Source organism: Sparus aurata, chromosome 17 (assembly GCF_900880675.1).
Source record: "Sparus aurata chromosome 17, fSpaAur1.1, whole genome shotgun sequence".
Taxonomy (NCBI): Eukaryota; Metazoa; Chordata; class Actinopteri; order Spariformes; family Sparidae; genus Sparus; species Sparus aurata.
The window spans coordinates 21932355-21951439 of record NC_044203.1 but is presented as its reverse complement, the minus strand read 5'-3'; the positions used below and the strand labels follow the sequence as shown (position 1 = coordinate 21951439).

At 41.5% G+C, this 19085-nt stretch overlaps 2 protein-coding genes across 4 annotated transcripts in view; one reads left to right on the top strand and one right to left on the bottom strand.

Annotated features, from left to right (window-relative positions):
• Window positions 1-71: 71 nt before the first annotated feature.
• gtpbp10 (GTP-binding protein 10 (putative)) lies at window positions 72-6189 on the top strand. 3 transcript variants are annotated; one of them, XM_030393066.1, is made up of 10 exons: window positions 72-1874; window positions 2825-3018; window positions 3130-3221; window positions 3482-3626; window positions 3724-3797; window positions 3912-3964; window positions 4041-4148; window positions 4257-4334; window positions 4442-4565; window positions 5082-6189. In XM_030393066.1, exons 2-10 carry the CDS (start codon window positions 2879-2881, stop codon window positions 5276-5278), a joined length of 1011 nt encoding a protein of 336 aa, XP_030248926.1. In that variant the 5' UTR covers window positions 72-1874; window positions 2825-2878; the 3' UTR covers window positions 5279-6189. The 3 variants fall into 3 exon arrangements, with proteins under 3 accessions (XP_030248926.1, XP_030248927.1, XP_030248924.1); XM_030393067.1 differs by having other exon boundaries at window positions 72-1965; window positions 2872-3018; XM_030393064.1 differs by having other exon boundaries at window positions 73-1965.
• Window positions 6190-9165: 2976 nt separating this feature from the next.
• Window positions 9166-19085, bottom strand: part of adam22 (ADAM metallopeptidase domain 22) — a 63227-nt gene continuing 53307 nt past the window's right edge. Inside the window, exons 18-31 of the mRNA XM_030393056.1 lie at window positions 18894-18974; window positions 18752-18802; window positions 18575-18638; window positions 18376-18481; window positions 18168-18287; window positions 17738-17906; window positions 16925-17036; window positions 16089-16179; window positions 15711-15764; window positions 15450-15557; window positions 14792-14892; window positions 14505-14571; window positions 11201-11324; window positions 9166-9991 (exon numbers count right to left, since the gene is read on the bottom strand). Of these exons, the coding sequence (XP_030248916.1) occupies window positions 9971-9991; window positions 11201-11324; window positions 14505-14571; window positions 14792-14892; window positions 15450-15557; window positions 15711-15764; window positions 16089-16179; window positions 16925-17036; window positions 17738-17906; window positions 18168-18287; window positions 18376-18481; window positions 18575-18638; window positions 18752-18802; window positions 18894-18974 (1269 nt within the window). The 3' untranslated portion in view covers window positions 9166-9970. The remainder of the gene's footprint in view (window positions 9992-11200; window positions 11325-14504; window positions 14572-14791; window positions 14893-15449; window positions 15558-15710; window positions 15765-16088; window positions 16180-16924; window positions 17037-17737; window positions 17907-18167; window positions 18288-18375; window positions 18482-18574; window positions 18639-18751; window positions 18803-18893; window positions 18975-19085) is intronic.

Here is a 19085-nt window from a genome sequence, read left to right as displayed (position 1 = left end):
CGTTATCATCATCATCCTCACAGCAGCATCATCTTCCTCACGTTATCATCATCATCCTCACACCATCATCATCCTCACATCCTCACAGCACCGCCGACCCTCTGCTGCTCACTGAGTGGGCTTCAAGTGGAGGCTCTTATTTTAAGAAATGTGTTGCTCAAATCGGAGTGATGTTCAGGACAAGCAGTGCTTCTCGCTGCTGTAGAAACCAACAGATAAACCCCTGCTGTGGTCTACTCCTGTAGACTGTGTGTTATGTCCCATACTGTAAAAGTGTTGGATAGAATTAACCGAATAAACACTGGAAAAATCCCAGGATTTGTTTTTAAAGTGACAAAAACCTAAATTAAACATTAAATGGCTCCATACTTGAAGCATCTCATGGTTATCGATATTCTCGGGCAAAATATGCAGAGAATGAATACATAACTCCTGTACTTAACCCTTTAAGGTGTATTATGTATTCTTAAAATAGACAGTTGTTGAGTGATGATGGTGAGCAGATAATGACTAAATCTTAATTTTTGAGTGAACTTATCCTTTAATATGTGTTGAGAAATATACTTGTTAGGATGTTGTTACCATGATGCTTTCCAACATTATTTCAGTGTAGTTTTTTCTCCCAGTAGTGCTCTTTGTTAATTGATCAACTTTGTGAGACCATTCAGTACATTTATAGGTTTGCCAACACAGAACTGCTGCATCAGCCAGGTAACAATGAGGCAAATGACTGACTGAAGAGAAAATATTATCGGCCAATGTTGAGATTCAGAGGTGAGAGGAAAGTATTACTGAGCTTTAAATAGTACGAGCGGCTGCACTGTTCAGTCACTGGTCTCATAGAAATGCAGTTACCAGCTCGTCTAACTTGAAATGGATGACCTATTTAAAGTGTTGCAGTTATTACAAAGCGCTTTGCGTATTTTCAGCTTGTGTGGTCCCATACTGAAACTGAACTCTTTACAAGGTTAATCTTTACACAGTCGCTCTCTGTTTTATAACCATGTTTATGTTATTTAAAAGTTATGTGGTGTGTTGATGCTGTGTCCCACTGTCTGTCTCTGTTAACTGCTTCACAGTTTGGCCAAGCCAAGGACTATTTTTCCACATTGTGGACCATTAAGTTACTAACTGACTAAATATTATATCTTGTTAAAGGTGCGCTGTGTAGTTATGGGGAAGACATATTCATCAGAAGAGAAAGATCTTCATTGATCGATATTTTTTGAAGGCCTAAAAAACTCAATAAGCATACTTTCTTTGTTTCCAAACATTTGGCGGACCCTGCCAACTTTCCAGCTTCAAATTGTGTTTTGGGGACCTTATTTTTCTCTAAATACAACTCGTTTATTCACTTATGGAATAAATTGATATTTTTGAGGTTGTATTATTACCTCATTAATGTTGTCAATTTAGTTTTAAGTTTAAATTTCGTCTCCAAAACTACATGGTGCCACTTTAAAAATTAACTTACTCTGTTTTACACCTGACACCTGATTTTGATATTTCACAGCTGACCAAAGTAATTAATTGGTGGGTAGTTAAAACAGTTAATAGGCACACCTTTCAAACAATATACTGATTTTAAAGAACAGTAAAAAGAAAGGTTTTATCTTGATTCAATATCTTAAGCGCTCATGAACTCCTTCTGTATTCAAATATGCTATAACCTCATGTATTATTGGTCTTATTCTTTGTTTATATGTCAAAAAAGACGCTAGTTTCACCGTAGTGGAAGCACGTTTCGATTCTGTCGGACTGCAGACTGGAGAGACCAGCAGCTGTCACTCAGCGCTGCGGAGTCCCGCCCCTTTGTCTCATGGTCCAATGAGCTGAGAGGATACCACCGCTTCCGGTCCTTCGTACAAACACATGTAAGCTAGCCGTTAGCTCAGTAAACAACACAAAAAGTGGCAATAAACGCCACAGAGGATGGTTCAGCTCAGTAGAATCTGCTTCCGGAAGGTAAGCACTGTAGAGGATCAATGTTAATCTCATGAAAGCGATTTACTTGCAAACAATTATAATGTTGACATTGCACAGGTAAGCTAACTATTAGCTAGCTGTGGGACAGGCTCTTGCTAAATACTAACAAAACATCAACAATGACAGTCTTTTATCTGCGTAATTATTATAAGCTTATGGCCAAATGTGACTGAACAGTATAAGAACGAACTGTGATTGATGTTAGATATCTGCACCTTAGTTTTACTATGTGTTCACAGCGTTATGATACTAAATGTGTAGGTTAAATGCATTGACCACAAGGATATAACGTTACAGACGGTTCATTCTCACTCTTTGAGGTAGTTTCACACTCCCAACTCAAGGTCCACTTACTGTACCAGTTTATTTTTGATCTTGACTTTTAGTCTTCCTGAGGATGCATCTGTTGACATGGAAAACAATTATTGACACGACTAAATGACTGTTAATAAAAACTGTCCAAGTCAAATTGCAAATAAAGCACACAAAAAAACATTTTTTAAATTACATTATTACTTATATGATGAGTGAATACACTTTATTTTCATAGTATTTGTTTGTTTATATGACAGGGAACAGCTTCCAGAGTTGGCTATAAGCTCATTTACGTCTGTAGTCCTTGGCCAGGAGGCAGAGGAAACATCTATGTTAAGAAAATGAAGTGTGTTGTATTAAAAAAAATTTAAAAACGGCCTCAAGACAATACATATGCGCTAAGCTCTTTCTGACAAATCTGCCACATGTAAATAAATGTTGTTTGCAAATCTTAAAATATTGTCTGTGAAGTTACTTGGACACATTTCAGATCAATGTTATGCCTTTTTTCGGCCTCATGCAGTATGGAAACTTCATTGATAACCTCCGTCTGTATGTCCGTGGAGGCAGTGGGGGCATGGGTTTACCCCGTCTCGGAGGACAAGGAGGAAATGGGGGAGATGTTTGGGTGGTGGCTGCGAAGAACATGACCTTAAAGAGGATCAAGGACAAGTACCCCCAGAAACGTTTCTTAGGTGGAGCAGGAGCCAACAGCAGGTTTGTTCCCAAACAGACAATCTTAAGTTTCCTGTCAAGTGCCAAGTCAGAATAGATTCATGTCTGTCAGAGCAATTTTGTTAATTGAGCGTGAATTGTATTTTTTGACAGTGTACGGGCGCTGAAAGGAGAGAAGGGGGAGGACAAGGAGATCTTAGCTCCTGTTGGTATCACAGTCACCACTGATAAAGGAAAAACACTTGGTATGTTAAACATATTTTTTATACCTCAATTGTGCACAGTGCGTGGTCAGCACTCATTGATAAAATGTTATCACATACGTGTCAACACAAATTTAATACAGAGTTTGTCTTTGAAATATGAGCAAAGGATAGTTGTTTTTTATGGGTCAACAAACATAATTTGTGTTACATTTTTGGCATTATCATTAATCAAAGTGGAATGGTATACCTATACCTAATGTTGCAGTGAAAAGTTGACCTCATGTTTATCCACCTCCAAGGTGACCTGAATACTGAGGGTGATCGTTTGATGGTGGCAAAAGGAGGATTTGGTGGCTCCATGCATTCTGCTTTCCAGCCAAGTAAAGGCCAGGTCAGAAACATACGGCTGGACCTCAAACTCATCGCCGACTTGGGCCTTGTTGGGTGAGAATGGAAACACACATGAACGCGTTGGTTAATTTCAGTTGAGGCTGAAATATTTCTCTAAATATCTGATTTTCTTGTGTGGCTTCATCGTCAGGTACCCAAATGCAGGAAAGTCCTCTCTCCTGACTGCCCTGTCCAACGCCACACCTGAGATAGCCAACTATGCTTGTGAGTATATAATGCTACACACTTCATTATTTTCTGTCTGAGTTAAATAATTATTATGGTCAATATGCTCATATTTTTTTTTTTTTTTTTACAAACCTTTTTGTTATTTCACAGTCACGACCTTGAAGCCGGAGATCGGCAAACTGATGTACAAAGATTACAAGCAGGTATGGGACCATTGCATTATTTATGCGGTTTCCCCTCACCGAGTGGTGGTGTTCTTATCATTTTTATTTTTGTTAGATCTCTGTTGCTGATCTGCCTGGACTGATTGAAGGAGCTCACTTAAACAAAGGCATGGGCCACAAGTTCCTGAAACATGTGGAGAGGACTAAGCAGCTGCTGTTTGTGGTGAGTAGTGGTAGTAACACAAGCTGAGGATTTATGTTTGAGTGTGTCAGAATAACCAGCTGAAAGATGCCTGTATTTGATAACAGAGTTTAATCTGTCTGACTGCAGGTCGATGTTTGCGGTTTCCAGCTGGCAAATAACACACCGTTCAGGTCGGCCTTTGAAGCTGTTCAACTTCTCACCAAGGTAAGACTGATAGATATGACTGTGACATTTTGGTTCTTATTCACAGTCTTCTCTCTGAATGTACCATCTTCATCCTCTCCTCCTCTTCCACTCACTATGGTCTTAAGGAGTTGGAGTTGTACAAAGAAGAGCTCGTATTGAAGCCTGCTTTGCTGGTGGTGAATAAGATGGACCTGCCTGATGCTGAGGGAAAACTAGAAGAGCTAAAGGAGCAACTACAAAACCCAGATGGTAAATTTGACGGATATTTACAAATTATTATGCCTGTTTCAGTAAAAATTTGGTGTCCAAAATCATACTGAAGGTATTCCCCGCATAGAAAAAAAATGGTTTTAATTCAAGTGGATCTTTAAGTAAATACGTTTATAACCTGAGCTCAGAAAAAACTAAAGCAAATCTTTCCTTAAACTTTTTTAGATTTTCGAGTAAACATCTTATAAGACACAGAATCAATTGTAGTGGCAAAACTGTGCTAACATGCTAAATGCTATCCAATCTGGACATTTGTTTTTTACTTCGATGCATCTAGGTTTTTTTGTATGTAATATTTGTCGTATTTTCCAATTTGGATGAAATAGGATGAAGAGGTGCAACAGGGACTAAATGCAACAATTAAACGGGTTAACCAAAATATCAATAGGCCAAAAAGGGTACATGCAAAGAATTACATCTGTGTTGCTGTGAATATGTTAACATTGTTAATATTTAGATTTTCGATATTTAGTCTGTTGTTGTTCCTTCCTGCAGAGTTCTCTGATCTGCTGCCTGATGACATGATACCGAAGAACTATTTGAACTTCAGACACGTGGTTCCCGTCTCTGCCTCCACTGGGTTTGGGATCGAACATTTGAAAAGCTGCATCCGAGAATCTCTTGATGAAGATGCGGAAATGGCGACAAAAGCCATCCATCAAGAAAGACTGCAGGCACTGAGGCACCAATGACATGAGCATTTGGGATAGACAGAAAGTGTCACACATTTAAGTGGAAACTACAGTGTACGATCGAAGGTGATTCTGCCAAGTAAAACCCTTCAAACTTGGGGAACTTTAATGGCGGATGAACATCATCCACTGAGGAAACACCTGCAACAAGACAAACTCTGTGGTGTCGGTGAAGCCTTGGCCATAGATGACTTTCTCACAGCCATTGTCACGAGGCTCCAGGAGTTCTGCTCGAGTTGAACCACACTGTGAATCGTCGCTTGTTTGGTCAGAGGATGTTATCAAAATATAAGACGCTGTTACAGTAATAGGGTCCATCTTTATGCAGAAATTACACATCCCAAATCGACAGGTGAACAGATGTTGGTCGCTTTCTTGCCAGATTCATTAAATTAGACAGAGGCGCATATGTACTATTTGTGCAGTTTCTGTTTGATCTGGTTGCTCACAGCGATTAAGATTGTATTTATTTTTATTGATGTGTGTTGTGGGGATGCAGTAATCCAACTTTTTCTCACCAGATAACGATTCTCACATCTCAGTGCCAGATATGTCTGCCAGTACCTATCCGATATCAGTGCTCTTTCTTCCCCTTAAGTTTATAATCTGTAGGTTTCCTGAGAAAAACTCACAACAGTCATTTTCTTAAAGGTAACATGAGGCCAGACATTTGTGTGACACACCAAACTGAGTCTGCAGCCTGTCGTGACTGAATGTAACTGATAGCGGAAACACTGAACTTTATAATACCGTTGAGACGTATAATGTGAGACTGTATCGATCGGTCGCAGCTGGCTGAGACCCTTTTCACTAAATAAGGCTTTTATTGTATGAGTGCATCTCAAGTGTGTTGTTTATTGACTGTATTGGTACACAAAACAAGTAATAAATGGAGGCAGTTGTCCATTAGACTTGCGTTTCCTCTTCAAGTCAGAGCTGTGGTTCCCAAGTGACCCCGTTGCTCAAGGGACTGACAACCCCTGACTGAGTGACATATCTTATGGATATTATTTCATATAATATTCAATATAACTGATAACAGCACAGAAAAACTGATAATCTGTACATTTAAGACAAATAGTGAATGCAATAACAGCCGGACGCTTTTGCATAAAATGAGCAGATTATTTCCTGGGAATTTTGCCTCTGAAATGAATTTTCCAGGATTTTTTTTTGGAACCTTTTATACAATTCCTGGAGTGCAATGGCTGTAGAAATATGCGCATCTGATATTGCGCAACCAAAACAGGAAGAGGCATTGCTTTCCCCTAGTTGCGATCTCCTGGTTACAGTTGACCTACTGGAAGAGCCGTGAAAACTACACCGCGAAAGAAAAAGAACTCTGCTGGTGTTCCCTTGTCACATGAGATGGTTCAAACCCGTTTCTACTTCATCATTAAGTAACAAAACCGCGTCCTGATTAAAACAGCTTGGTGTCTATGCTTTTCATATCACCAATTTCAGATCAAGATTTGTAGGTCAAATTTGGATTGTTATGGTTGTTGCCAGCCGTAGCCATGTAACTGTTTTTGTAACAGTGACACAGATGTAAGACGGGGAAATGCTCAGGAGGGGATTTTGAAAAGTTTTCCATTTTCACTTAATGATTTAAACTTAAAAAGTACAATTTAACTTAGTTTTCCTTCACAGATATGAATTAAATACTGAGATACAGGGCTTATGTATACATTTTTTTAAGGCCTCACAAGCTCACATTAGGCTTTGGCGACCCCTAGTGGACATTGGGGATCCTCAGAACCAGTGAGCTAAAGTGGAAAAACCAGAAGCTATTAGAAAATGTCAGCATAGGCAGATGTGTTGATGAAAGTTTTATTTTATATTAAATATATTACAATACTGAATGATTAAGAGGGAAAAAAATATGGGGATTGATTTTTGCATCATCAGTCTGTACAGGACACAGGCAAAATTAAAAAATAAAAAAACAGAGAGCAACTGCAGTATTTCGATTTGAACTCGTTCAAGTGGGGGGTTTTCAAAGGTTCCTGCATCAGAGTGCTGATGTGTCTGGCAGGATGGGACCACATGGTGGAGAACTGGGCGGCTGGTCGGCTCCAGTACACGAATACATTCAAAGTCTCTGGCCAGACAGAGACAGACAGCTCATCTGCGGGGACGTGTCGTCGCCCTGTTAGGATCTGTCGGTCCAACCGCGTGTGCAAGCAGATACAGCAGATATGTTTGGAAGGTTGACGGCTGTACAATCACAGAAATCACTGCAGCCTGCATGGTCCCATCCTGAGCGGGGAGTCCTCAAGAGGGCAACATCCATGACACCGTGACAAAGGTCTCACTGCTGCACAGATTGATGTTAAAAATGTAACTCAAGGGCTCTGAGAGGATGCTCTCCACAGCTTTTATTAGCCCAGGAAAGATGTCTGAGCCAGTCGACACTTACCAATACTTATAATAAGACCAGGGCAAAGAAGAAGGCTCTGGTAGAAGGCAAATCATGAGCCCATACAGATCTCATTTACAACATTATGTGTCCAAAAAAGTTATATGATACAGATTAGCACATGCCGGAGGAACGACCGCTTCTATTGGCCCCAAATGTGTTTCAAAAAAACTGTCTCCATTCAAACTCATCAACACACATTAATTACAATAATGCACTTAATTACTGTTTGAATCGATGCTGTACATAATGCTGAGAAAAAAGTGTACGTTACAAAGGTACTTAATAAAAAAGATACTAGTAGCAATATTAGTCCAATATTGTGAAGATCATATTACCTATACAGACCTAATGCATACATGAATTACAAATGAGTGCCCACACTGGAACGAAAACAGTAAAATGACAAACAGGAGGCCTTTAAGACAACAATTTTCTACACAAGGTAGAGCGATGAGTCGTAACTGTACAAACAATTTGCTTTTAGGGAGTGATATGGGATCAGTTTCCTAAGTAAATCCACCTAAAATAGCTACACTGGCGTCAGTCGAAGCGCAAAAACTCCTCTCTCAATCATTTTGAAACCCTGTGACTTCCTGCCATGAGTCACAAACCCAATTAGACGACGGCAAACGGGCAATGAGGGGGAAAAAAAGTCTTTCAGTGGCATGCTCGTCACCCATTATGATCTCACAAATAGCCTACCAGAGAAATAATTTGATATAGAACTGTCATGCTGTCGGTCTTCACAAGCTCAAACAGCAAGCACTGTACAGCATAGTTAATCATTTACAAGGCTAAATATCTCAATCATCACAGCTAAATCCAAAATGCACATTTTTCAAATCACAGTTTTTCCAGATTCTCGAGTTATTGACTTTGTGTTCTCTCATCTCAAGTGTAGAATCAGGTGGAAACTAAATACGTCTTATCATCAATGGGGATATTTCCACATGAGTCGAAAAGTGGCCACGTCTATAACTACACCAAACACATCCCATCCATTTCACTCAGGAATGGCACATAAAACTATCTTAATTCCTCCTAAATAATACTCGTCGACGGCCGCATCTTTCTCCAAAAAATCTTCACCAATACTTCCTCAGTCATAACTGGATGTCCGTGTTTGTATTTCTCCCAGAGATGGATGAAACCCAGATAATATAAAAAACACTTTTACATTCTGCTGTGGATGGAGAAAGCTATATAGGTCACAGTCACACAGGAAAAAAAAAAGAAGGAGAAGCCAGAAGGAGAGGAAAAATAGAAACACAGACAGAAGGACGAGTGCCGGGGTCGTCTCTACACTTAATCTACAGAAATCCACTTCTGCCTACAACACAACACAACAGGAAGAGAAGAGAAGAGAGAGGAGGCGTCGCTCTCTTTTCAAAATTAAAGCGGAAACATACTCTGTGTGTATCTTACTGTACATATTTACACACGCACAAACAAACCGAGGGGAGGGAGGGAGGGGGGGGGGGGGAGAGGAGGGGAGGGTCCATGTCGTGGGGTTATGGGCTATAAATGGTGATACAATATGGGTTACCTATAATGGAGAGGAAGCGTCTAAGCCTACAGAAGGTATAAAATCACTGCCCCCTCGCATGCGTTCCTTTCAGATCAGACAACTGTTCTTTTTCAGTAGGAGGAGGTCACTGATAGACAGGGTTGTCTCATGCATACAGTGTCGGAGTTTCTACAGTGATTCACGTGCGTCAAGAAAAATGATCCGACAAATGGAGCAATGCAGCAGTGTGACGTGTAGGATGAGCTGCTCCCGACTCCGCTGCTCCGAGAGACTCAAAAGAGGTGGGGAAGGTGGCGTTGACGTGAGTATGATCAGAGCCGAGCTGAGGAGGATGTGCGGAGGGTTTGAGGACAGGTGGGGTGGGAAGGAGGAGGAGGAGGAGGAGGAGGAGGAGTGGTTGGGTTTTCCAGTCCCACAGGTGAGGCCTGAGCAGACGGGAACAGCTCAGTCTGAGCTCCAGCTGAGTCCGGAGTGGATGTGGAGCTGATTTCTCCGTCGGCACTCCGCATCGTCTTGTAGAGAGACACTGAGTGACGCCGTCTGGCAGGGCGGCCTCGGAGATGCTTGTACACACTTACTCACACACACCTTTAGCCTGTTTCCACTCCAGTGGGGGGCGCTCTCTCTCTTTCTCTTTTAACGCTTAGAGTCAATTTTGTTTCGTTTTTGTGTTTTTCATTCATAGAAAAGGAGAGACAAGTGTAGTTCCTTAAGGTCTTTTGCAGAGTGGGTAAAACAGCTGTTATATTGACGTCTCCCACAGCTGAGGAGACAAAGAGAGAGGGGGGGGAAATGAAAGAAAAGACATTTTAATATTTGCCACAGTTCAATGTGGGTCAGTCACTTCCTCTGTAGACCGAGCCTGATGGTATTAAGATAAAGGACATACTTATGTCAGCCTCATTCTTTAAAGTGAAAATCTCTAAGGTTTTAACTTAAGTGAATGTCTGGTGCCGATATAGCGGTCACACCACAGCCTGCTGATGAAAGTATAGAAATATTTATACAGTTGCAGCATTACAGACTTGTCGGTCTCAACATTCCTGGAAAAAAGCTGTATTAGGTTACTGCTAATTCAAACTGAACGTTTCCTCCTAATGCAGCTTCCCATTAAAAACATTTAATTGGTGGAACACGAGTTGACTTTAATCATGTAGTGATCACAGGAAATGCAACAAAGCAGTCAGTGAGCTGAACACTGAACTGCTGCTGCTGTTCATTCATTCATTCAAAGAAACATTTACAGAATGAGACAACTGTCATTTTTTAACAGCAGATCCATTTGTTATCTAGAAAAAGATTTTTTTTATTGTGTCCTGATGCTTGTGAGGCAAAAAATCAGATGATGGAAAAAAACAACATCCTGATAATAGTTTGTTTTACTGCCCCCCAGGATTCTCCAGTAACTGAAAATCTTTGTGATTGTTATTTAAATACAATTAGCAGTGTTTTAGTATCCTTCACACTGCCATACACTGACCAAGTATGAAGACTTTTACGATTTCTAAAGACTGGCATCCACCTTCATGGCCAAGTTGACTTTCATTCAGAAAAATGTAAACATTCAGAGTTGGTGCTGTCAGGATGAAGAGTGAAGTTGATACCAGCATCTACAGATCACCACACGCAAGTCTGGAAAAACTGAAAGCCTTGATCGGTTTGGGTCCAACAGTACATATGTGCAATCTGCCTCGTGAATCATCACAACAATTGATGACTCTATAATCAGCTTATCTGACAAAATTACCTTCTCAAATGACAAATTTATCATGTAGATCTGACGTTTCTTTCAGCAACCAGCTCAAGCTACAGATCCAGGTTCAGATTTATCCACATCTTTCTCTAAAACTGAACCTCAGCTGGTCTGCAGCTCAGTCTTGAGCAGGAGATTTTACTCTGAACCACTTTGTAGAGTCTTCACTGTTTTAAAAATAAGTCATCATGGTGTAATGTAATCCTGTCTGATACTTGCCCTGGCGCTCTGCCTGTTGGCTTTCCTCTGGTCGTCTGGGAGAGGGGGCATGGGGTACGGGTATCTCCTGCTGGATGCAATAGATCCTGTGGACGAGGTGGGAGACTTGGCAGGGGATAGCGTCCTGAGGAAAAGAGGAAGGGACAGTATTAAAACACCGGCTCTTATGTAGTGGTTGGTTCAGGATTATGTTGGCCAAAGACACAGATGGATAAATGAGGTGAGTGATTCAGGAAGTTGAGCTAATATTAGATCTGTGGCTTTGCACAACATCCTCCTTCGGCTGCTCTAATTATTCAGTTTTCACCTTCCTACAGAGAGAGGTTGATCTTAAAAGCTTTTACTGCTGTTTACCAAAAGCACAGAGACAAAGAGAACATGAAATCTGGTAAAAAAAAAAAAAAAACTGTGCTCAGCTTTTAGGGGCAACCTCTGCATAGAGCAGTACACTGTTCCCAGCAGCGGTGTGGATGTAGTCATAGTTTCCTGCTACTCACAGCATCACTGTTTCATCTTCGTACACCGACACACAATTCACCTTCAGCTGCTGGTGAAGGTAACTTCTGCTGCCAGCTGAACCGGTGTGTACTCTTGGTTTAAAAGTTGAATCCATGTGTGTTTTTAAATGATGAATGCATGGAGCAGTGAGTGTGAAGAGGCGACTGGGACGACAGACCAGACCGGAGCTGGGTGAGAACTACAGACTAAGGTCCTGTTCAGTGAAGTAGCCACAGAGAGCCCGGCCCATGTGCAGCAGCCTGTTTATACCACTGCTGCCTGGTGGTTGGAAACACCTAAAAAGGTCCAAGTAATGGAGAGACTGAGGAGGAGCATTCTGTGCTGAAAATGATCAGGCTGAATGTCATGTAACATTGTGAGATGTTATTCTCAGTTCTGTCTCCACTCTCTCGGACTGTTTCTGTCCTTTGGTATTGGCGGAGGGGAGGGAGGACAGGAATGTGCTCCTGTCCACAGTGAAGTGGAGGTCTATAGATCACAGTGCTGATTAGTGACATTGAGCTTGCAAAAGTGAAGAAACAGTTGCTGCGTTGACATGGGACCAGCGCACTACAGCTTCCTTGTTCTTGTCAAGAAAACCTTGTGAGTTTGTGTTCATCTGTAGACTCTGAACACTAGTCGACCGTGGGCCTACAATTTTTCACAGCGGCACAGTGATGATGCCAGCGCCGAGCCCGCAAATTTTGCCGCGGCATTGACATCACACTGGCGCACGTGAGGTCACTGGGAACGAGCAAGACACACAGACAGTCGGTGACAGAACAACACACAACATGCAGAGGCGACAAGAGACTGAGTGGGAGAAGCAAAGAAGGAAGTAAGGAGAAATCAGGAGGAACATGATTGTGTTGTAAGTGTAACACTAGCACAGGCAGTCGGAGCCATTATCAATACAAGACAGCAGGAAAGAAAAATCTGCAAAGTAAAGTGCAGCTGATCGAAAAGAAATTAGTTTTCACTCAAACTAAAAGGAAGAATGACAAAAAATCAGGAAACATTGTAATGTGAAGCAGAAAAACCTCATGAACCCCTTCTGGAAAAGTCAAGTCGCAACATGCCAGCTGTCACTAACTCTTTCTCTACAGTATTACTTCTAAACGTCCACAGAAAAAACACCTGACTGGAGCTGAGTGTTACTTTCCTTGACCAAGCGAACAAATCAAACCAAAAGTGAGGGGGGTTTTAGACAAGCGTGTGGGGTACAGGACATGGTCTGAGGTAATACCTAAGGTAAGGTCCTTCAGTGTTTTTATTCACATCTTCTACCCACTTAGTTACATCATAAAACTCTGTTTTGAAGCGAGGGGTTAAATACCTGTGGGAGGGGGAGGAGGGGGGTGATAGACACAACACAAGGAGGGGGGAGGAGAGAGAAAAGGAAGGAAGGAAAAAAAATAATAAATAAATAAAAAAGGGACAAAATCTCCAGAAATAAGCGTAAGTGTTGGAGGAGGGGGAGAGAGGAAGAGGAAATATTTTAGGAAAGCAGAGCAGAGCAAAGATATTCTGAACAAACACCAAGATGCAATTGAGAAAATGGTGAGAAAGATGGCAGACAGACCTGTGTGTGGTTTCAGATGAAAACGGCACCATGAAAATCACAAACAACTGTGTCGTGTGTCACAGGCTCAGTTGCATATTGGTTACAAGTTACGTCATTCCAAGCAGTTAGCATCTCGCTGCTCAGTCAGTCTCATGCTCGTAACGAGAACAGGGGCACTGCAGACTATTGTCAAACCCACAAACAAACAAACCGACACGGCAGGCTGGGCGGCAGCCGATGCACATTGTTCATTCACAGTCAACAGGCATGTACTGTATGCAAAAAAACAGAGTTCACACTGCAAGAGACGATGGGATCTCACTGTTTTGTGACTCTTTTAACCTTTCTGTATCTTTGATGCTAAATTTGAGACAAGCATTTGCTTGGATTTTATGCCTTACCTCTAAAGGATAAAGACAGTAATATACTTTATTTTATTATTGTCAACAAATCTCAAAAAAAGACTTAAACCAGCAATTGATCCAACTAGAACTTGCTGTTTGTAAAGCCAAAGACTGACTCAGACTCAATTACTCCTCTGTGCAACTGAGCTGAATTGTTATTCAAACCGATTCAAACACATTATGTTGGAATTAATTCAGGCACTATTGTCTGTTTTGAGTCTCTTCCTATAAACGTGTTTTAATGCATTTAATTTTGAATTTGTGCAACTGTGTATCATGAGATGTTATGTGGCCATCTTTGTGTTTGTGTCTTGTCAGCCTGTGGGACGGCACTATTTATTGCAGGACACTTAAATAAACAAAGCAATTCAATATAGGTTAGGATTGCTGCCCATGGTATGAAAAAGTACAGTCATCACGGTACCATGTACATTTGATTATCTACAGTAATTCCAAAGTGTAATTCAAAAATATATGACATAACAATTTGTGGTATAACTGGTATACTAAGGATTTTTAAACCAGATTGACCCTTCTGTTTTCTTTCCTTCCTGTAAAGGACATTGGAAGCTGAGCTTTTGACATGTTTGTTACTGATTTGCGTCTTCAGCACAAATCAACTGGCTCTTTTATGCTACAGAAAAGGTAGGAACTAAAGAGAGACTAAAACATTGTTTGGTTTTGTCTTTTCATGTGGTTTGTTGACATAAAATACATAAAACCTAGAATAAAGCCAGTTTCATCCTGATTAGTCTATTTGCCACTAGTGCTGCTCCTTATGTGCATATCACACGAACACTGATCTCATGACACGACCGACTCGCCAGACGGAACTTACTCTGTGGAGTTTGAGCGAGCGCGGAACTTCTTTCCTTTGAGTTTCTTACGATTACCACTCAAATTCCCTGGAGAGAGACAGAACATGAGCACACACTTCAAATACAAACACATACAATATCGTGCAGAATATTTACTGATGGGGCAACAGAGGACATGTATGAGTTGGGCTGCAATGTGTTTGTATCCTATATATCAAGAAAAAGAGGCAGCACTTAATTTTCAAACAATCAATCAATAAATTAACTTATTGAGAAAATGATCTACGAGTGGGGATCTGTGTGTTACCTTGCCACGAGTTGCTCCGCGGTCTCCCATTTTCACAGATGTCAGAGATGTGTTTGGCATCTGGGATTCTCTCACTCCATGAGTGGGATAGGCCGTTAGATCTACACACACACACACACACGGACGGCATGGACAGAAAATGATCAGTTCAACGTCATTCTTCCAAGCTGCTACAAATCACTAAATGCTGTTCTGCTCCCGCTGCACTGGTGGAGACGAAGGAGACGCTGAAACCATCGCAGCAGATGGCGACGTTATGAGCCATGTAACAAAACCATGACAGCTGAATGTGACATGATATGAGGACGCAGCACTGAGGCATCTTCTGCTCCATTCTCTGTCATGAACATTTTGGTTCTGTGCAAAAATGTTCACAGAGAGAAAGGGAGAGAGAGAGAGAGAGAAAGAGAGAGAGAGAGAGAGAGAGAGAGAGAGAGAGGCGCATAATGAAAGGCATGATGGTAAAAAAGCATGATATGAATGCACATGAACACGCCGGTGATTCAGAGAGCACATACACACACAATTATCCAGCGAATGAATGAGTGATGATGAGATGGCACACCTGAAGCCAAACAGTGAGATGTTCTGAGAAATGGATGGAATGGAGGGGGTGAAGGACAGGGTGCAAATCTGCAGGTGCGACAGACAGGCTGACCTCTTCTTGGAGCTGCAGCCCGAATTGGTGCTGACACCCGGAGGCATGTCGCTGTAAAACGAGTCTGCGTCCCCAGGCTTTGTGACATAGTCGCCTGGGGGCATTTGCCTGGACATACAGAAGAATGTTTTTAGAAAAGAAAGAACAATATATTACGGGAAAAATCCAAACAAGATTTGTATCGCTATATGTTTGATGTTGGACAAATCATTTTTGTTCTTTGAGTGCAAAACATTGAAAATAGAGTTAAAGCAAGCCAACCGGCAGAATCGTCGATGAACCTCCGACTCAACATAGCGTCTCTGTTTGTAGGTCCTGTGAAGAGAAGAAGGAGTATCCTCAGTCCAACTGTAGCACAGTTGTACTGTACAGTTACATGTTTATTGTGAACACTTCAACCAAATACAATAAATCATTAAATAATTTAATTCTTTGGGTTTGTTTAAATCACTTTTAGAGGTCATTGGAGTCTTAATATAAACTACTGTGTAATTCACAACATAAAAAAGCAAAGTCTTGAAAAAGAAACAATTTGTCTCGCACAAACATGCTTTTTTTCACTAGCATCCTGTTAAACATCTCACAAGTCACAACGCTTGAAAATGAAACATCACGCGTGCAGGCTACAGGGACACTCACTTGTAACACCAGGCTGTAGCAGCCATAATGAGGGCGAGGAAGAGGATGGAGCCGACGATGGCCCCGATGATGATGTTGGTACTGGTGATACCTGAGACAGAGGAAGAGAGGACAGTGTGGAGCAGAATGGTGTGTTAATTTGATGTGCGTCTCTTGTTTCCTGAGTCACGTGGACACAAGGGGATACACAAACCACAAAACACTGCAGCAGAGCACAAAAACACAGTACATTTAGCAGGAAAGGTGTAAAAGGAGAAGAAGGGGGACAAACTGAGAACAAGCTCAGCACGACTCTGAGGGGAACTTACATGTGCAGTAGGTTCCCGTTCAGGAAAAAACATTAAAAACATCTGATATTTTTCAACTCAGCAATAGAATTAACCGATCAAGGTGAGCTGAAGTCGGGGTGAGAGAGGAAGAGGAGCAGGAAATGACATCAAAGACAGGACTAACACAATGAAAAGGAACTCAAATCTGACCTCAAGTCACTCCGTCAAAGACATCAGCCTGTCGACAAAGAATGAGTGTGAAAATAATGACAAACAAAAAGAATGACATGCATGGTTCAGTGAATACAAATGCGGCTGGTTTTAATGAGCAGACGTGAAACGCGGACGCTAAAATGGTGAATAATGCAACAAAAAAGCACAAAAATAAAGCTTGAAATATTCAACGGAACATTTGTGAATGGGAGGGATTTTAAAAGAAGGACTGAAAGAGATGAAGTGGTGGAGAGAGCTGAGAAGTGGACAGCTGAGAAGAATGAATGGAGAAAAGGGAGAGGAGGTGCAGATGAAGAGAGGAGGTGTGGAGAGAGAGAGCATCGACACCTGTACCTGAAACTGAGGCTGTGGGTCCGACCACGAGATAACTGAGAGGAGACGTGGAGTTACAGTCCTCTCCTGCCCAGCCCAGGTAACACACACACTTCAGCTCACTACTGCACACCTACAGCGTGAACACAGAGAGACCAGGTTCAACACATCATCTGCCTCATAACTGCGAGGTCTCAGGTTTTTAAAAAAACGTTTTAAAGTCCAATATCAAAAATCAAAAAATATATAAAATTATGATCTGAAATAAAAACATGTATCAGTTAAATTCCCTTGATAGCACTTTGTATTGCCTTGCTGCCAAAATATTTAAAGAAAAAGTTGAGTGCTTCACTTCCTGAAAACAAATAATATGCTACAACTCAATACTGGTATATCATTCAGTACCTAGTTTGAGGTTTAAGGAAGTAATGCTAATGTTTTAAATTGTGTAATCAATATATTAAATTTGTGACATTCTGGGGTCAAGAGAGTTTTAAAAGGGCTATTGTAGGGTTATAAAACCTTGTCAAGGTTTAAATTATGACGTTATTGACTTATTGAAAGGATTTCTGAGTTTTAAAATCAAGTGTGGCACAAGACACTCGGACAACATAAAAAATGTTGTGTGACTATAATATGACAGCGCACTGGGGACACTAGTTAAAAAAAAACAACAACAGCAGAGATGGACGACAGGTGTAATATTCAGATCTAGGTTAAAGTCATACATTTACAAGAAAAAAACTCTTGTGTCTCTGAGCGAAACACTTGAATATTCTCTGTAAACATTACATTATACATATTTGGAAAAAGTAGAAATAAATGTCTGTGTACCCCGTGTCCGGAGCAGACGGTCTTGTCGGTGGTCCCGGGGCAGGTGCTGAAGTTGAACTGTTGGATGGGGAGACACTTGTGATTGAAACAGATGCGGTCCGTCCCACAGGCCGTTCCGTCCTCAACATATCCGAGGTCAGTGTCTCCATCGATCACCACGTGAGCACCACTGGAAAACAAACAACACGGCTCATTTAACGAGAGTAAGACTGTGTTGAATGCACATGAATGCTGGAATAAAAAGCATGAGGATGTTGTAGCACAGTAGATATGAGCTTTCCTATGACAGTGACTGATATCAGCTGTGAGCAGTAAACACCCAGGCAACAAAACTTCCGTAAGACAAAAGATACATCGCACACAAAGTAGTTTTTTTAGGTGGTTTTGGCTTTGAGTATTTTGAGAAGTGTTTCTCCTCAGTGATTTGTACCTGCAGTCAAGAGAAGCACTGTGTCGGGCTACAGAGAAAGAGGTCAGCCCTCCCTGCAGCTCTCCCAGTCGCGGGGCAGGTGAGATGTTGGAGCACAGCAGGTAACCACAATGAATATCCCTGAAACACAAACACGTAGCCTACAGTCAAGGAGAGCAAAACTCAATGGTAACAAAACAGGTAGAGGGATCAGAAAGGACTGTCTCACTGTTTGTTACACTGGATCCAGGTGTCCTGGTCCTTCCCACAGTTGCCTTTTTCCGTCCCCTCGATGTTTAACTTCTCATAACAGAACTTGTCGGCCGCTGTCGCCTCTGAGGGAGACGCAAAGACATGTGGTGAACATTCAGAATCGAGCACAGGGAGTTAATCCTGGACTGATTTGCACATTGGATTATTGCACTTACTCTCTCCCCAAATGTACTTGCACTGTCTGTCTTTGGTTTTGCACCTTCCCTTGAAGCAGCGACCCTGCAGAGATAAATACAGTGTTACAGATATCACCGGCGCACAAGTAAACCATTTTTTTCTAGTTTAAACATAAAATTCAGCGAGATCCGGGAACCACTTTTCATACATCTGACCTGGTCTTTTTCACAAGTGTAGCCATCCATCTTGTGCACATTCGGCGGACACTGCATAGCAAAGAAAAAAAGAGATGCTGTGACATACTGAATGAGCCAATATTAAGTTTAGAGCTCCGGTGGGGGAGAAGCTGATGCTCACCTGACTGGAGTTGCCTGTGCAGTTTTCTGGGATGTCGCAGTCATTCACTGCATCTCTGCACACCACTCCCATGAACTCCATCTGAGGGAGCATATGATAAAGGTCAAACAGACTCCACTGACATTCGTCTATTCATTCACTTTGTCTTAGTTGGCTGCTTCAAAACCAGAGAAGAATGGAATTCAAATGAAT